Source organism: Asterias rubens, unplaced genomic scaffold (assembly GCF_902459465.1).
Source record: "Asterias rubens unplaced genomic scaffold, eAstRub1.3, whole genome shotgun sequence".
Taxonomy (NCBI): Eukaryota; Metazoa; Echinodermata; class Asteroidea; order Forcipulatida; family Asteriidae; genus Asterias; species Asterias rubens.
In genome coordinates this window covers 286,256-305,638 of record NW_022985696.1, presented here as the reverse complement: position 1 = coordinate 305,638, position 19,383 = coordinate 286,256, and the positions used below count along the sequence as shown (strand labels likewise).

Sequence of the window (19,383 nt, the reverse complement as noted above, 5' to 3'; positions counted from 1 at the left end):
TCCACATACTCCAGTCTTCTGAAACTCAGTGAATTAGCTTATTTTTATACTGAGGAAGGAATTTAGACTACTTGTGACGATAAAAATGGGATTTATCTGTTGTTCATTTGGTACCTTTGTAACAAAAAGGATACCAGTGATTGTGGCTGTGCACAAATGAGTTCGCTTAGTGTCTATTTCCATTTGAAAAAGGGATTGTAAAGGATTGGTAGGGCTTGCAAAATAGTTGCAGACTCGATCGAACAAATACATGAAGAAACAAACCTATTGAAATTTTGGCTTAACCTGTTGTGTGAATCGGGAGAACTAGAATACCTTTAAGAACGGATTAAGCTGGTTCAAACTTCCTGCAGAGCGATTAAGATACCAATTTTGACGTCACAATCTGCGATGTGCTTAATTTCTATGAAACATTCGCAGCAAAAACAGCTGTAACGTTGAAAGTCGCTTCGCCATCTCAGGAAGTTTTAATTGGGCTTAGCTAGGTTTTTAAGTCACAGTTGGTGAAGGTTTGACTAATCCTGGCCATCTTAGAATGCGTTTGTCCACTGGTCTAAGTTCCAACCCTTCTCATCTCCTTGCCTTGGTCTGTTTTATTAACTGGTTCTCTTGCCTTCATATTTCTTTACTAATTCACGGTTGGTGATTGAACTACTTCTCACAGGATTTTGATTGTATGTGAATGTTAATTTCTCTTGAAATGTTTGAAATGTTTGACCGCACAAATAGTAACCAAATATCTTTCTGCTATGTTAGGGCGACTTTTCTGTCTACAAAATTTACCCTCCCCCATCAACTTTATTTCTACATGCCCCACTTTTCTCAAACTCTGTGAAATGGCTTGTTTTGAGTTCAAGTGTCAAAATAGTAGAACAAAGTTTTAGAGCATTGCAGAATTGTTGCCAAAATGTATTGCGTCGTGCGTAACAAGTGGAAAAAACGGAGCCTACACACATGTACCAATCAATCCCTTGCATTATCTGCCATCATTGGGTGCATTCGGATAGGGTCACTTGGGACTGACCCGAGGTGCACTGACGTCACGACGAGAAGGCTCACATGATGATGCGTCTGGTTTTTTTCCAGGTGGAGCGTGGGTAAACATCTGCACACGTTTGTACTGGAAAACAAAATAGGCGACTTTTCCAGGACGAACGTTGGGTAATTATGTGCCAACGTTTGTCCTGGAAAAAAATAAAATACGCCACATAGGGGTCGACCCAGGGAAGCTAATCGAATGCACCCTTTGATGACATGTGGACAAACAATGGATAACCCTGTTTCAGCTCCAAGAGTATGGCAGAGTACCCCTTGGGGCAGTTGATTTGGGTCAACAGTCCAAATCAGTTTTGTGTGGCCCCCTCACCTTGAAGTGGCTGTCTGTGGCCTTGTGATGTAAGGCGATATCTCTTTAAAAAAATTGTAAAGTTTAAAATGTGTGTAACCAAAATTTGATTCGCTTTTGCATGGAGTATGAACCAGGCTTCATACAGATAAAACTGCAGAGCGTCGCCCTTGCATAGCATATATACATGTATATTGAACGACTGATTAAGATTTTCCATCATTAATAACTTGTTAATTCAATTGTCTGTCATGTCATAATAGCAAAGCCCCATAAGGATAGCCACACCGGTAAGATTTCTGTCGTCCGTTACGCAAAGTAGTCTCTGTATTTATTTATTTATAATTTTTTACAGGACAGCAGCGACTTATATTGAGTTTGCGTTAACGTGGCATGTCTGGATTCAAGCTCAGGGCCCAATTTCATAGAGCTGCTAAGCACAACAATTTGCTTTAAGCATGAAATTTCTTCCTTGATAAATACAAGAATACCATCCAAACTTTCATATGTTGCATATTGCTTGTTACTACGTAGTATTCAGCTGTTCTTTGCTTATCCTAAAAATCACATGGAAATTTGGATGGAGATCCTGTATTTATCAAGGCAAAAATTTCTTGCTAAGCAAATTCGTTGTGCTTAGCAGCTATATGAAATTGAGCCCTGGTGTTTGATCAGCAGAGTGTGGGTTCAAATCATGGTCGTGACACTTGCTACATAAAATTGGGGAGGTAGTGCTTTCTGCTCTACCGGCCAGGCTTTGGACTGATGATACCCAAGCCTACATCCGTATGGACTGTAAAAGGGGTAACCCTGTTTCAGCCCTAGGAGTAGGTGGAAACTGCCTCTGGAAAAAAATTGTAGCCCACACGTTGAAGTGGCTTTGTGTGTCTAGCTACTTGCATTAATAAAACCTTTTGTTTTAACTCCATGTATACATGTATGTCAGCTTTGCTGTGTAGATTTGTTCTTGGAAAACTTGTCTTGCTTTTTTTGTATACACTAGTTTTAGGAGGTCCATGCCTTGTGGCTGTGTTTTGTTTATGCTGTAGTAGGTACGTCTGTATTGCATGCTTCACTGTGTGTGTTTGTTTCCATAACTTCCAACTTGATGTTGCAGCACAACAGAACTTCCATCGGTAATTTTATCTCAAATAAACTTTCCCTGTGTCACTCCAAAGATCTTGAGAAAATTTAATTAGCCGTTGCAGATTTGTAAAGGGAACCCGTTTTAAGGGAGTGACACAAGAATGTTTTTCTTGATTTTTTTTTTCTGATTTTTTTCCCTTCAAAACATGTAGCAGGGTACCAGTTGCAACAGTGTAAACTTAATGTAATTTTGGCCGGTCGCTGGACTCTGCTAAGCAAAACTATTCTGCGCTTAGCAAGTTTTTGTACTGACCCTAAAAACGTGGGTTTTACGTATCATCCTCACAGAGGATCCATCGACAGATCGGTCAGTGGTGGGAGGACTTCTGCGAGCTGATCAGAGAGACTGTGGTCATGCCCGGGTCTCGTTTTGCCAAGATGTGGGAACGTGGCGTGCTGCTGATCATACTCCTGATCTCACTCTTGTATCCGTACTGTGCCAGCTTCATCGGTAAGTATAAGGCAATCCAATTAGTAAACTAGTTATAGTTATAACATTTATAACTAGTAAAATAGTTATGATAGCTATAACTAGTTAACTATAGAAGGGAACGTAGCGTGCTGCTGATCATACTCCTGATCGCACTCTTGTATCCGTACTGTGCCAGCTTCATCGGTAAGTATAAGGCAATCCAATTAGTAAACTAGTTATAGTTATAACATTTATAACTAGTAAAATAGTTGTGATAGCTATAACTAGTTAACTATAGATCGGGAACGTAGCGTGCTGCTGATCATACTCCTGATCTCACTCTTGTATCCGTACTGTGCCAGCTTCATCGGTAAGTATAAGGCAATCCAATTAGTAAACTAGTTATAATTATAACATTTATAACTAGTAAAATAGTTGTGATAGCTATAACTAGTTAACTATAGAAGGGAATGTAGCGTGCTGCTGATCATACTCCTGATCTCACTCTTGTATCCGTACTGTGCCAGCTTCATCGGTAAGTATAAGGCAATCCAATTAGTAAACTAGTTATAGTTATAACATTTATAACTAGTAAAATAGTTATGATAGCTATAACTAGTTAACTATAGATAGGGAACGTAGCGTGCTTCTGTATGTATTAGACAATTACTAGTTACGATATGCGATAACTATAATTATAACACACCTCTTGTCTTTTCTGTATTCAGGTTGGCTGAAACACGGTCACGTGGGATGAACTAATATAGTCTAGTGATCGCGCGCACGCGCGTTTGCGGGAACTAGTTCCCGGGCGGGCACTAGCCTTTGAAAATAGTGCCCGGTTACAGCGCCCTCTCTTGACTTGAACCGTGAACAGCAACAACAAAACTTCCTTCCTTTTGCAGATTTCTGTTCTTATATCATATTTAACACCGAGCTGTGTTATAAAACACATATTGACTGGCATAATTCGGTAACTAGTGTACGTCTATCACCCCTCGGGCCTGTGAGTGACCAGAAGAGGGGCCTAAATAGCTCCCTCTTCTGGTCACTCAAAGTCCCTCTGGGGAATAGACTTACAATAGTTACCTCATTGCCAGTCAATTATTATGTGTATACTTGTTACGAGAAATAGTATAACTTGTAAACTACATGTAGTTATAGTTACAATAGGTGTTACTTAAAAACTGGTCATAGTTCAAACGGCTATAACTTGTCAGCTAGTTTTAGTTATAAAAGCTATTACAAGTAGACTAGTTATGGTTATATGTACTAGTTAAATCTAACAAGTGTATATAACAAAGAGAGATATGTGCATTTTTGCACTGACATCCGTGCTATTTTGAGCCAGATACAACATTTGATACTTTCAAACTCATGATCAAAATTAAACGCTATTTTAGGAGATTCAGCATTTTTTGCACTGACATAAAGTTTATATTTAAGCAAAAATGTTGTATTTTGGCCCATTACATCCGTGCTATTTTGAGCCAGATACAACATTTGATACTTTCAAACTCATGATCAAAATTAAACGCTATTTTAGGAGATTCAGCATTTTTTGCACTGACATAAAGTGTACATTTAAGCAAAAATGTTGTACTTTGGCCCGTTACATCCGTGCTATTTTGAGCCATATACGACATTTGATACTTTCAAACTCGTGATCAAAATTAAACGCTATTTTAGGAGATTCAGCATGTTTGCACTGACATAAAGATGTTCTTTTATGGTGATGTAGTCTTATCGCCTAATCACGTCACAATTGCATCATATGACGGGCTGCCAATCTCAACAATTAACCTTTATAATACACTATATATAACGGCTTCTCTTTTTGTTAATTTTTCCACAGCCAATGGTAGAAATGGCGCACCGCCAAGTCCAGATTTTGAAGGTACAAGTAAGAGCAAACATTTTTATTCCGTATTTGATAAGATTTTCATTTTACTTTATTTTATACGCCAGCAAACATTGATAAGAGACATTAGGCCTTTTCACACTACAAAAACTTTCCGTGTTGGACATGGATACGATCCGGATATGTTCACTGACCTTTTCACACTACAACTTTTCAACATGGTGTCGATCCGGGGATATGGCGCTTTATGCGTGTCTAAACCAACCCTGCCCGGGAGGTAAGTTGATAAATCTCTATCCGTGTCGAAGATTCCAACACGGATCGAAAGCCGTAGTGTGAACACCTCAGGGTTAATTTTGATCCATGTTGAGTGTGCCATCCGCGCACACTACAGTTGTCCAGCGCGTAAAGAAACAAATTCGTACAAGGGGCTGCGTACATAAAAAGTAGCCGCGTCCTACGATCTGCGTAAGACCTTGCAGTGTGAAACGGGCGCACAATATACGGATTGAAAGCTACACGTGTAACCAAAAAGCTGAGTTCGCGCAGAGCTAGTGTGAAAGCGAAGCTGTTCGTATCCATGTAGAAACCAACACGTACCCTATCCGGATAAGTTTCGAAACGGATCGAAGGTCGATAGTGTGAAAAGGCCTATTGAAACATTTGCAAAACAAAGGATCTTCAAGAATCACCATGTGTGTATCTACTTGCCAGGTAGAGTTGTTCTTTAGAGAACTGTCTTGCTTTATTCTACTGCCGCGGAGTAGATAATCGGAGGTTCGGGAGACTTCTCAGTTCTGAAAAGAACTGTCCTGCTTTTTAACTATTACCAGGGCAGATGGTATAGAAAATAGACTGGACTACTACTTTAGCTTATAGGATCGTAATAAACTGTACTGCCGCAGAGTCAGTTCTGAAATGGTCTCAGCGTTTCGACTAGCTTGCTCTAGTCATCGTCAGGAGACTGATCTTCAAGAACAAACAATAAAATAAACTCAATAAGAATAGTGTAAAAACACCCAGAAAATACTGAGGAAACCAGCTTGGCGTGCAGACACATGAAGGAAAGAAAATAATTGACATGTGACCCTCACCTTGAAGTGGCCTTTAGGCGTTCTGTGTCTGGCGACTTGCGTACACAAAATTTGAAAAAATGGGGAGTTCACCTATAAAGCTACAGATCTAACTTTAAGATCAAACTTAACTCTTTGTGAAAAATCAAGCCCATGTCCAAACTTTACCCATTTTCCTTTTTATTTTATTTTTCCAGATGATGGTAACACGGGTAACCTGTTGCTCATGACGCTGATGTACATCATGGATTTTGTGCTTCTCTTTGACATCATCGTTCGCCTGAGGACTGCTGTATCGACACCCAATGGTAAGCTGGGAACCCAGCTGGGTTGGTCGTTAATGAATTGGAGTGTTTGCATTGGGCAATACAAGCACAAACACCTCTTCTTGCTTTGTTCTCACAGGCACCTACAAGGACTTCAAGAGCATCACAGACTACTACGTGAAGACCCCAGGCTTCTTTCTGGATGTGGCTGCCATTCTCCCACTGGATTTGCTCTCTCTACTCGTCAAGGAAGGAAACTTGCGCAACAATACGCTTTATTTCCTCTCTCTGAATAGACTGATCAAGGCGTGGAGGGTGGGTACCAGTGCTATCAGTTGACATCATTTGCGTATTCTGGGAACAAACGCCAGAAAATCTTGTATTTCATTAATTTGGGGTTGAACAATGAAAAGTTTACTAGTGTGTGACTCGAACAAGTGACCTCCGAAATAATGTGTCGGCACTCTAACTGCAGCCAGTTACACGCACTGCTAGGATTAATCCTATCTCGAGTTAGAAGGAGTGAAAGGAACATGTAAACAATGCAAGGCTGAGACCGATGACCGATTGAGCCCCAATTTCTACAGGCTCGTTATTTTATGCTTATGATGGGATACACCAAGTGAGAAGACTGGTCTTAGACAAGTACCAAAAGTGTCCAGAGTCTTTAAAACAATTGTATTCTTTGACTTTAAACCACGCTTTACAATAGGTACCCAACTACTTCAAGAACCTGGAGAAAGATCTTGACGTGAACATTGCCACCATCCGGTTCTTCAAGTTCTTCATCTACATCGCCTTGCTGTCCCACTGGAGTTCCTGCCTCTGGTACTTGCTGACGTGCGACTCGGGCAAGTAAGTCGGACTTGTTGTCATATCATATTTCATTCTCATATAAAACTGAATAATTATAAGGCCAGAAATTGCCATGTCTTTTATGCCTAACGCCCTGCGAATGCCAATGCGACTGCCAATGCGAAGGGTGATTAAACAATCGGTACGCGCTGTTTTTCCAATTGTGACGCAAGAAATTTGCTTCCCATGAAGCATTGGCAAGCAGTATAAACCAGATTTGGTCGAATTTTGTTTTAAAGAGCCAATAAAGGATGATCTCAATATTGCAACTATTACCTTTTTATGGCCAAATAAACATCGTAGATACTCTCAAAATTTGCATTTACATGTAGTAACAAATAACTCGAGTCAAAAATGCTCCCGGCCGCGCGACTTTTGCAGCCGAGAGTAAAAAACGGCTTATCTATTATAATGACCCCTTGACGCCAGTGACGATTTTCCCCTAATATGATTTGAACACAGTGCAAACTGAGTGCGCTATTTTTTACATCAAATAGCTGCCACTGCCACTTTGTCACGCGGGTTTGTTTGACCCCACGTTTTTCAGAAACTTGGCTTGGAACATTCTGAAGAAAAACTGTTTTTACCATGTTTTAACGTGAGGTAAGAGACTCGTTATATTTGTTTAATGTTTCCTATGGACTCCAGCTATTAGAAAACTGTATTATATGAGATCATCCTTTATTGGCTGTTTAAATGTACGCCTGGTAACTTGTATCCATATTGCATAATCCGTTATAGATAGTTCCATCTGTACAGGCAGCTTGGGTTTTGGCTTTGAGCTGCGTCTAATTTCTCTGCACAGACGCAGTAGTGCACCAACCAGTCATGCAGACAGTTTGATACACAAGTAAATCTCCAGTGTGTCGCACAAAGCTGTGCGCACGCGGTATTTGCGCTTAAAAATAGTGTTGTTTCCAAAAAAAAATTCCATTGCCTTAAAATATGGTTCTGGAGGTTAAGAGGAAAGATTTCCTGAAGTCGCTCAATGATGCAGTTAAATTTTCGGGTAAGATTATGCACGACTCTGATGGGCACGGCACCGACACAAAGCGTTAAAAATCCAACCGGCAAAGTTTTCTTGCTAGATTTTGGTGTATGTGGTTACTGCACAGCCAAAACTGCCACGCTTGTCATGATGCAAGGCACGCCAATTCTTTGAAACAAAGTCAGGGTTTTTGGTGTGGAGTAAACTCTATAAAAATTCTGGGCTCAATTTCATATAGCCTGTTGAGCAAGACTATATTGGAAGTTTTACTTAGTGAGGCACCAGTTCCAACATTGACTGGTAACCTCTTTCCACCAAGTGAAATTGTTTAACTGCCACTTTTCGCTCAACAGCTCACTGAAATTTTGCCATGATTGGTTTTAAAGGAAATTTCCACCACACAAAATTACCTGTGAATGAGTTTTATCTTTGCATGGTAAGAAAAAAACCAAAACAAAATCTTCATGGAAACGTCTATACTTCTACTTCTACTATGATAATAATAATATTGGAATCTTATATTCCGGCGCATGCATCTCTTTTCAAAGTGCTGAAGGCGTTTAAACAAAGAGAGACACTCTTTAAGACGGGTTTGAAGTTTTTACCTCCGCAGCTCTCAATTGTTATTTTTTAACAATCTTGTTGGTTAAAGGAACACGTTGCCTGGTATCGCTCGAGTTGGTCATTGAAAAGCGTTTGTAACTGTTTTTAATAAAATGCTGGGTTGAAAGATGTTGTGAAAGTAGAATACAATGATCCACACAAACACGCCTCCAAATTGAGCGGTTTTCCTTTTACCTCGTCGACTAACACAGTCGGCCATTTATGGGAGTCATAAAAGGCAGACCGTGCAATTTCGAGGCAAATTTGTGTGGATCATTGTATTCTACTTTTAAAACATCTTTTCAACCATATGCATTTTATAAAAAACAGTTATAAACCCCTTTTGTAGACCAACTCGTCCGATCCAAGGCAACGTGTTCCTTTAAGAATATCGTAGCATTTTTAGAAATTATTTATTCAAGTAAACATTTTCGCAAGCCTCGTGGAAACGCATGTGTGATCAAAGTTAGCTTTCAGTAAAAGCCAAAAAAAGACATGTAGGGTCGATGTGTCATTTTATAAGTTATGTTTATCTGTGAGCAAGTTTGACTGTTAGCTGATGGTCGACTGGCAGGCCTCAAAATAGCCCATGGCACCAACGCCAAGTGCCATGTTGCCCTGTGCTTTTGCTGTTGTGCTCTTTCTTTGCAAATTCCAAAATGAAATTTACATGTTTCTCATATATAACTGCCCCCTTACCAGTAACCGAATTGTTTAGAACCAGCTATTAAAGCCCCTGGACGCTATTGGTCATTGTCAAAGACCAGTCTTCTCACTTGCTGTATCTCAACACATGCATAAAATAACAAACCTGAGAAAATTTGAGCTCAATCAGTCATCGAAGTTGGGAGATAATAATAAGCTTTCAGATGCTTGATTTCGAGACCTCAAATTCTATTTAATCTGAGGTCTCGAAATCAAATTCGTGAAAAATTACTTCTTTCCCGAAAACGACGTTACTCTAGAGGGAGCCGTTTCTAAGAATGTTTTATGCTATCAACCTCTCCCATTACACGTTACTAAGTAAGGTTTTATGCTAATAAATATTTTGAGTAATTACCAATAGCGCCCACTGCCTTTAATAATACCATGCCCACGGCCTCGGTTTTTTTCAAGTTTCAGGAAATATTCGCCAAGAATTAGATCGACTCACATGTTTGCCAGTGTTCACATACTATTTTGGGGGACATAGGATATTGTTTAAAAAATTACTCATTTGCTACCAAAGTGGTCATGTAGCATGGACTGCAGTTGGTTGCCTTAAAAGAATACATTGCCTTTGATCGGACGAGTTGGTCTATAAAAAGCATTTGTTATGAAATGCATATGGTTAGAAAGATATTTTAAAAGTAGAATACAATGATCCACACAAATTTGCCTTAAAAATGCACCGTTTTCCTTTTACTTATTTGTGGGAGTCCAAAATTTGACTCCCATAAATGTAAAAGAAATCCGTAAAAGGTAAAAAGAAAACTGCAATTTCGAGGCATGTTTGTGTGGATCATTGTATTCTACTTTTACCTCATCTTTCTACCTGTATGCATTTTATAACAAATTGTTACAAACGCTTTTTAAAGACCAACTCGACTGATCCAAGGCAACATGTTCCTTTAAAGCTGTCTGCAAAAGTTGTCTTATGTGACAATGCCCTGAAAACTAAGCAATCAGCAACCTGACAGTTAGCAGCCAAACTTGCTCACCCGGTTTATTTTCAACAAGTTTGTTTTTATCTAACCCAGTTTTCCGATTATCTAGATTCGAGCCAAGTAGAGCCATTTGCATAGACCCTGTTCACACTGCCGCCATCTTGAATCTGTCCACAGAAGACAGTGTGTTACGCGAGGAACTTTTTGAAACCATTTGGCTCAGGCTAGCTTGGCCCCGCAGTTGTTTTGACAATCATTGCGAGTGCTTTGCTTACCTGCTCGGGGCTTCAGATGAGAGGGCGTGGCCTAAAGCCGAATCAAAAGCCAACGGCGTGGATTTGAAAAGGGCCATAGCCACACCACTTATACAATTTTAAAAACTGTCAGTGAATAGCCCATTCTAAAAGCCTACGTGTACCTGTTCATTGTCCCAAACCAGGATAGAGCTAAAACTTCTCTGTTACTAAAATTTACAGACCATTTAAAACTTTCCACATTGAACATTTTTGGATTTTGAAAAAAATTACACTTGAAGGGTATCAAACACAGTGACATTTTACTCTATTTTAACGTGAGAGTAGAGACGGCATACGCCTCTCTTAATACGCATGACGTCATAATTCTTACCCAAAATGAGGCTATGCAGTGGCTGCGCCCATCGCCTCGCTTTGAGTTAGCATTGTGACGTACTTCATGCATAAATATTTAGAGAGGCGTATTAGCTGTTGCAAACTGCTCACAAGCCAAAAGGATGTATGTTATAAATGCAAACAAAGTTAATGGCCTGAGTCTTTACTCAAGAAAGACTTTGCTGAGGTCAAAGCGACAGGCCATCAGCTATTTTTGGCAAAACAATTGGTGGATCCTAAAAGTGAATTTGATCTTAGAGCTCCTCGTTGAAGTAAATAACGGACTATTTCTATGGCGCATTTTCAATGCAAGTAAATTTCTATAGCCTCCACTCAGGAGAGAAGTAAAAGGGGCTCTCACCAGCACATGTAGCAGGGCCAGTTACTTATGAAAACATTCGCTTCGAGTTTGCTTTTCTGCCAGAAATAACCAAGATGGCAGCAGTGTACAAAAACAAAAACAAAAGCCCCCCGCCATGTTTTTTTTTTACAACAATTTACCCCCCTTCCATTTTTTACAATCATGCCTCATCTGTTTTATAACTCATTTGTTATAATCCTTCACCATGTTTTTGATTCTTTTTTTTATTTCCCCCCCCCCTCTCTAATCCATCTCATTTGCCCCCCCCCTTCCCCCTCCGAAAAAAAAAAAAAACCCTTGTGATATTTTGCCCACATCCCCTTTTCATCCCTCCCCTACCCCCTTCAACAACAGATGTCAGGCGGACATGAAGAGACCAAATGCCGATTTTGTGTTTAACGTTAAGGGTGCCAGGTCAGAACCTTGAGTCTCTCTCATTGTACGGTTGTCATTGTGTGATCAGTTTGGTAATGACCCCTTTCACCAACAGCACATACCATGTATTCGTGTACTTGCACTCTCTTGCACTCACTCACACCAGTTAACGCGACCCGCTCTGTGCACGAGTGCCCCGTTTGCTGAACCTGCCCACATTCTTATAAAGTTCCGTTCTTGTCTTGCGTGTATTCACAAGACTTTCTGAGGGACCATTTTCAAAGAGCTGCTTTAAAGGGTGTACATGTCATGTACTTTTTGTTGGACAAAAAACAAAATGTCCACAGATTTGCACTAAACTTACACAGTTTGAAGATAATGATAGTAGAAAGCTTCCCTGAAAATATTACTTGCTGAGGTGCTGTAGTTTTTGAGAAATGAGTAAAAGAAAATGCCAACAAAATCATTTTTGTCTCACTGATCATGAGACGAAAATTATTTTAGCGTGTAAAAACGTATTTTCATGATATTGTTTTACTCATTTCTCAAAAACTACAGCATCTCAGCAACTAATATTTTAAGGTGCGTATACTATCATTATCTTCAAACAGTGTAAGTTTAATGTAAATCTGTGGACATTGTGTGTTGCAAAAAGTACCCAAATCCTTTAAAGTAGAAAATGTAGCTACTAAGCAAAACAAAATTACACATTAGCTTAAAGCGTCCGACAAACATTCAATGGGAAGAAAAACAGGCACCCAGCAAAGCAGCTTTTAAGCACACAAAATTGCTCAGTAGTCAAAAAGAATAATGCTCAGGTCAGCAGAAACTGGTTACCAGCCAAATACAATGTATTGTATCAATTTTCACACTGGTTCCCTGCTCATTTTGTGCTTAGCCAATTTCCAAACCCAATTTTCTGCATACGGCTTGATAATTTCGGACCAATTTTTTGAATCACGCAAGATTTGCACAGTCTGTGTTGCCGCTACGATGAGTGGAATTCATTTTAGGGTGGGGATATAGTGGGTTTTACTATCGGGAGCACTTGTTACACAGAGCTGGTCCACGACGTACATTAGAGCACTAACTAATAATCTTGCTTGATTGATGGTGACATGTGCATATTATTATTTATTTCTGGAATTACAATTCCTTTTTTCTCTTTTTTTTTCTGGAATCACATTTCTAATAGATTGATTGTTCAGAGTCTTAGATGTAACATATAATAATAATAATAATAATAGACCGTTTTTATATAGCGCTGTTCACGCCCGAGGGGTGTCTCAAAGTGCTTCTGACATTATTACCCCTGGTCACTGGGCCTTAAATCATTCCATAAACCATCTCAGCTCCCGGGGGAGTATACAGCCTGTGCGCAATATATGCGTGTACTTTGCTAAACCAATCACAAGAACCATCTCTGCCCTCACAGGTACCCATTTACCCCTGGGTGGAGAGAAGCAATTATAGTTAAGTGTCTTGCTCAGGGACACAAGTGTCACGACCGGGATTCGAACCCACACTCTGCTGAACAGAAGCATCAGAGCTTGAGTTCGGTGCTCTTATCCACCAAGATTATTGTTTTAGGCACAAATTAGTGTTTTCTACAATAAGATGTCTGCAAGTTACATTCAAAGAATATCTGGTTAAATTACTTGTTTAGTCACAAGTTCAGGCTTAAAGACAGGGTATTTATTTTAGTCATTGTCAAAAAAAACAGTCTCCTCACTTGGTGTATCCAAGCATAATGCATAAAATAATAATAAACAGACATTTGGTCTGTGTGATAATTTGGTCTCAATTGGAAATCCAAGTTGCAAACACTTGAAGTCACTGGTACTTCGGTACCAGGTACAAAATGGTTACCGTTACACTGATTGCACTGTCACACATCACTATTCTCTAACTAGCATATCATGTACACGCACGTTCCTTGTTATCACTTCACATGCTCGCCAAATATTTGTAAAATGCTCCTTAAGTAAACCACTAAACAAGTCAAGTTAACAAGTCAAAAACAATTATGCCCACGCGGCAATTTTGACGGTAATTCTTACGTTTCTGCCATTCAAGAAAACAAGTCAAAAGCATCTCGCTCAAGAACGCAAGTGTTGTAACCACCCAAATTTGATGCGTAAATTGCATCTTTTGTTTCTGGGTTTTTAATGGGTCTGTTTTTTATTCTTTTGGTGTTTTAGATCTACCCCCTTCCCCATCCTCCTTCCCAGGTCATTTAATACATTATGTAATCCACCTTTTTTTTTTTACAGTTTAAGCCCATCAGCCCTTTGTTCCACCCCACATTGTCTTCAACGTGCTCTCCAGGCTGCAGTCCTAAGCTTCATTTTGTTGTTTATAGTTTGCATTTTTCACTGCACTACAGCGTGCTGACCTATTATACACCTTTGGTAACTGATCATACTGTTTGAACTATGGTTAAATTGACTTCACAGTGCAAAACCGTTTTAAAACGTAATACAGCACTTACGTATGTGATGCGATCGATGCTAAATGAGTCTTTTGCCGACCCTTGTCAGTTTTTGTTTTTTAATCTATTTGAAAGAAGTACAATCTCACCTTGAAGCATAATGAAAACCCCGTGTTGATACCACCACCGTTGGTTCAAAAGATATGGAAGTTGAAACACCAAGAGATGTATAGAAATGTACACCCATGTCGACCTATTTTGGCCTGTTATTCAATAGTGCATTGACCGACAAACGACTCATTTAGCTGATCACATCACCTATGCTATGCGTGACTTTGAAGTTGTCAAACATTTCGTTTAAAGGCAATGGACGTGTTTGGTAATTGTCAAAGACCAGTATTCTCAATCACAATTCTGCAAAAATAACAGGGGTGGATTTCACAAAGGTAGTCCTAACTTAGGACTAGTCCTAGGCAATGCTAAGAGATATAGGACCGGTCCTAAGTTAGGATGAGTTACTGGTCCTAACTTAGGACCTGTCCTATGTCTTAGCATTGCTTAGGACTAGGCCTAAGTTAGGACTACCTTTGTGAAATCGACCCCAGGCTCCATTGAAAAATAATGATAGAAAAAAAAAACCTTGTTGCACAAGTTTGTGTACATGTACTTTCAGATTGGAACGTTCTTAGATTTTTTCAGTGGGAAGTACACGTAATGTGGTTAGGGCAAAAGATGTCCGGTTTTTATTCCCTAAAGTGTAATCTGAGAAATGTTGCTGTCGGATACTTTTCTCAGATTGTGTATTCAAATAACAGATTAATCTTCCAGGGTGAACATACCAACATTTTTTTTTAAGCAAAGTACTTTTCCTTCAAAGATGCTCGGAGGTACACACCAAAACAACAACGCACAGATATTTTTTGCACAGAGCATTTTTCGTGCGGGGAAATGTTTTGGAAAATTGAGATACGAGATAATCATTTACCAAAGGTGCATTAGGAACATTTATCATTGTGACTAGCAGAGGGCCTTTTTCACTTCACAGCTCTGGCTATGGCTTGCGGCTGTCAGCCATTAATGGCTAGCCTTTGCCTAAGCCACAGCTGCTATTTGAAAAGGGCGTTTTTAGTTTACAATTGTGATTTAATTGCTCTGTTATCGGTGGTTGTAAAGTATGATTTATATTTAGAGTGATATTTGCATGAACCTTCCCTGTGTTTTAATGTGTCATACCGTATGTATCATTTGCTCATAATATACGTATTAATTTCCTACCGTTAAGAAAACGCTTTGTGGTGGCACTATACATACATGCAGATGTACATTGTAGGCCATCGATACTGAATGGTTCATTCCTCACACCAGGTGTGCATATTGTTAAACTTGAAGAATGCATTTTTTTTTTCTTTTTTTTTTTCAAACACATGCACATCACCGAGTACCTTTCCCTCAATTTTGTTCACAGAACTTTGGAAAGTACTGAGTATACAGTGCTTTATTGGTGTATGAGTAATAATAAGTTATAATCTTCATCCCCACTGCAAAAAAAAACATCTATTAATATGTTGCGATACTCGCTGCTAAGGGTTCAAACTGCCTCTAGCCACTGGGCTAGCTCGGTGGCCTAGGTTGGACAAAATGGCGCAGCAAGATCCTGCACCCCTGGGAATGAGTTTGAGTGGTACCATTGCAGTAAGAATGGCCCACAGTATGCTGCCGCCAAGTGCATTATTCATTTATAATTAAAAAAAATTATGACTACACCTTGTTGCAACTTCAATCAGACTTTGGTTATCATTTTATTTTATTTTAATTATTTTTTTTTTTTTTTTTTTGGGGGGGGGTTGGTTGTGCCGATCCTTTTAACAAAAGTTTTCCTCCTGACATATACATGTAATAAAGGAACGTGTTGCCTTGGATCGGTCGAGTTGGTCTTTGAAAAGCGTTTGTAACCGTTTGTTTTAAAATGCATATGGTTGGAAAGATGTTGTAGAAGTAGAATACAATGGTCCACACAAACATGCCTCGAAATTGCACGGTTTTCTTTTTACCTCGACTGGCCATACTGGCCGACCGTGTTAGTTCGCACAGTGGAAGGAAAACCACGCAATTTCGAGGCAAATGTGTGTGGATCATTGAATTCTACTTTTAAAACATCTTTCCAACCATATGCATTTGATAAAAAAAAAAACGGTTACAAACGCTTTTTATAGACCAACTCGTCCGATCCAAGGCAACGTGTTCCTATAACTACATTGTATGTAAAGAACCTGAATTACTTTGCATCTTGAATTCACCCCATCCTTTATATTGTGCACATCACTATCATGCACAACATATTCCTGATAATTGTATTATATATACTAGAACATAATCCAACTCCAGCTGAGGCCATGGTTACGTCGTAGCTATGTAGAATTTCATTTCCGTATGCTCACATTAATTTGTACATTTAACAACATTAATGTTATCAGAGGTCCGACTAACACATCTCATGATTTTTAGGTAGTTTCCTTCTAGGATTTGGTAAGGATTTTAACATGGGTCTGTCGTAACGACTCGTAATGAATTCTTTCATTTCGGTGTCTCTCTTTATGTTTTCTGTTTTTTTGTTTGTGTTTTTTTTTAATCACTGCTTAATCAATTGTTTCAACTTAGCTGATATGAGCAGGGAGCCAGTCATGATCAATTGAAACTACACTGCATTTTGGCTGGTAACCTGTTTCTGCATTGATTTTTTTTGTGCTTAGCAGGATTGCGTACTGTGTGCAGCTCTGCAGCCCATTAGCTTTGAATTTAATTCAAGTCAAAATTGTAGTCGCCTAGATTTTTTGGTTTTAAAATTACAAAGTTTTGTACCACATTTATCTGGAGGTCCAAGGTTCGATTCCCGCTTTTAGTTAACTTTTATTTCTTCAAACAAACATTATTTTAATTCCAAGAAAGAAAGTAGCTTAACAATTAATATTTGTTGTCCATTTTTTAACAAAATTGTTGATGCTTTGGAATCAAGTAACCTAAGCAATTTTCTTGCCTTTGACACAAAGGATAACGTAACAATTTTTTGAATTTTTAGAGTTCCTGTCTTAGCCACTTTCAAAAGCGTAAATTAGTACAAAGCTCCATTCAAACAAATTTAATTTTTGCCACTAATTTGGAAAAAGGAATCACATGGAGATACCAGGTGTGAAATTGTAAAGACAAACTGGATGTGTTATTCAAGTTTCCCATTTAGTATTTGCTGTCAATGTTTAACCCTACCTCCTTTGTATGAAAAAGAAGGTCCGTGTCCAATTTCATAAAGCCTGTAAGAACTTGCTCAGCACAAAAAAACTTGTGATTACCAATAATATGTTACCAGCCAGGATACCATACAGTTACCATCGCTGCAACTGGAAACCAAATAATTTCTTGCTTAGCCAAGAAACTCACTTAGTAGAATTTTCTGCTTAAATGAAATTGGGCCCGACCTTATTGTCTGAAATCTGTTCCTCTTGACATCATCTTCAAACTTTAATGCTTGCCCTCGTTTTTTTAAAAACCCAACAGCCCAAAACCACGTTCCACAAACATAGCTGATACGACAGCAACAGACGCTTTGGCGACATCACAGTTTGAGGAGTACGTGACGGCCTTGTACTGGGCAGCAGCGACCATGACAAGCACAGGCTACGGTGACATCAGCGCCCATACAACCATCGGCCGGGCACTCGCCCTGGCAGCCATGTTGATTGGCTTGCTGCTGTACGGATACTGCCTGTCGTCAATCGCTGCCACGCTCGCCAACGCCGATGCTCCAAGGTTTGCTTTGAATACCCCCCCCCCATTGCCCTCAAAATCCTTACCCCCCCCCCCCCTCTCTGAAAACCTCAACAACCTTCATCCATTTAAAGCCATTATACACTTTCGGTAAACAGTATTGTCCAAGTCCCACACTTCGCGTATCACAACTTGTATATAAAATAACAAACCTGTGAAAATTTAGGCTCAATCGGTCATCGGAGTCTGGAGAAAATAACGGGAAAACCCACTCTTGTTTCCGCACGTTTCGCTGTGACATGTGTTTAAAATAAAACGGTAATTCTCGCTTTCCAGAATTGATATTGTTTTAATGTTTTCTCAAAAAGTAAAGCATTTCATGGAACAATATTTCAAGAGAAATAAACCCTGTAAATTATTTGTAAATCGGTGAACTTTTTTTTTTTTTCTATACTGAAAGTGTATAATGGCTTTACAGAGTTAAATAGCAATTGCCTCTGAATTAATAGGTTCAAAAATAGTTTAACTTTAAATGCAGTTGGCCCCGCGAAAGTTTGGATGCAGGGCTAAAGTGTCTCTTTATGAAAAGGGTGATGAAATGTTCATTATTATTATTATTTAATTATTGTTATTAAAGGGTTTTGATTCCTTTTGTACATGTATATCAAGTTTTTAACCATGACATGAAGCCCTACTCACTGTGAATGAAGATGTATGTTATATAATTTACCCATTGACCCCTTGCACGTGTATCACACACGACGACCAATGCAACGCTCACCATGTTGGTGGGCAGTTAGGTTTACGTGTATTAAAATGCTCACTTTACTGCATAACGCGCAGCATACATAGAGTTATATATAAAAACGCAGAGTGAAATTGCCCACCAGTATGGCGCATTCAAGATTTTTCTGCTGATGACGTCAGGTGAAATGGGTCAATAGACATGATAGACATGATAGAAGATTCAGATTCATTAGTTGTCAAGTTTTTGAGAAAAGCATTGTTTTCAGGAGAGTTGCGTAAATCTGTTGTGCATGCTAAAATAATAGGAGACTTTCCAACGCTAGGCGGCAGCAGACATACCGGGTAAATTTCCATTGTTTACGTAGTTCTGAACATGCGCATAATTCTGAGAACAATGGATTTACCCGTTAAGTCTGCTGCCCTCTATCGTCCAAGAAAGTCTCCCATTGTTGTCAACTGGAGCACCTTAGCAAGTAATAACTAAAAGCAGTGGACACTATTGGTACTTGTCAAAGACCAGTCTTCTCACTTGGTGTATCTCATCATGTACATAAAATAACAAACCTGTGAAAATTTGAGCTCAATCGGTCATCGAAGTTGCGAGATAATGATGAAAGAAAAAACACGCTTGTCACACAAAGTTTAGATGGTTGATTTTGAGACCTCAAGTTCTAAATCTGAGGTCTCGAAATCCAATTCATGGAAAATTACTTCTTTCTAGAAAACTATGGCACTTCAGAGGGAGCCGTTTCTCACAATGTTTTATACCATCAACCTCTCCCCATTACTTGTCACCAAGAAAGGTTTTATGCTAATAATTATTTTGAGTAATTACCAATAGTGTCCACTGCCTTTAAGGGAAGCTTTCGGCCATCATTATAAAAAT

General features: G+C 39.2%; 1 protein-coding gene across 1 annotated transcript in view; it reads left to right on the top strand.

Annotated features, from left to right (window-relative positions):
- The window catches only part of LOC117305683, a 67,005-nt gene that overhangs the window by 12,601 nt on the left and 35,021 nt on the right, over positions 1–19,383 (top strand). The window contains exons 11-18 of the mRNA XM_033790545.1: positions 1,609–1,635; positions 2,780–2,942; positions 4,759–4,806; positions 6,035–6,145; positions 6,243–6,418; positions 6,816–6,958; positions 11,540–11,599; positions 17,541–17,792. Of these exons, the coding sequence (XP_033646436.1) occupies positions 1,609–1,635; positions 2,780–2,942; positions 4,759–4,806; positions 6,035–6,145; positions 6,243–6,418; positions 6,816–6,958; positions 11,540–11,599; positions 17,541–17,792 (980 nt within the window). The remainder of the gene's footprint in view (positions 1–1,608; positions 1,636–2,779; positions 2,943–4,758; positions 4,807–6,034; positions 6,146–6,242; positions 6,419–6,815; positions 6,959–11,539; positions 11,600–17,540; positions 17,793–19,383) is intronic.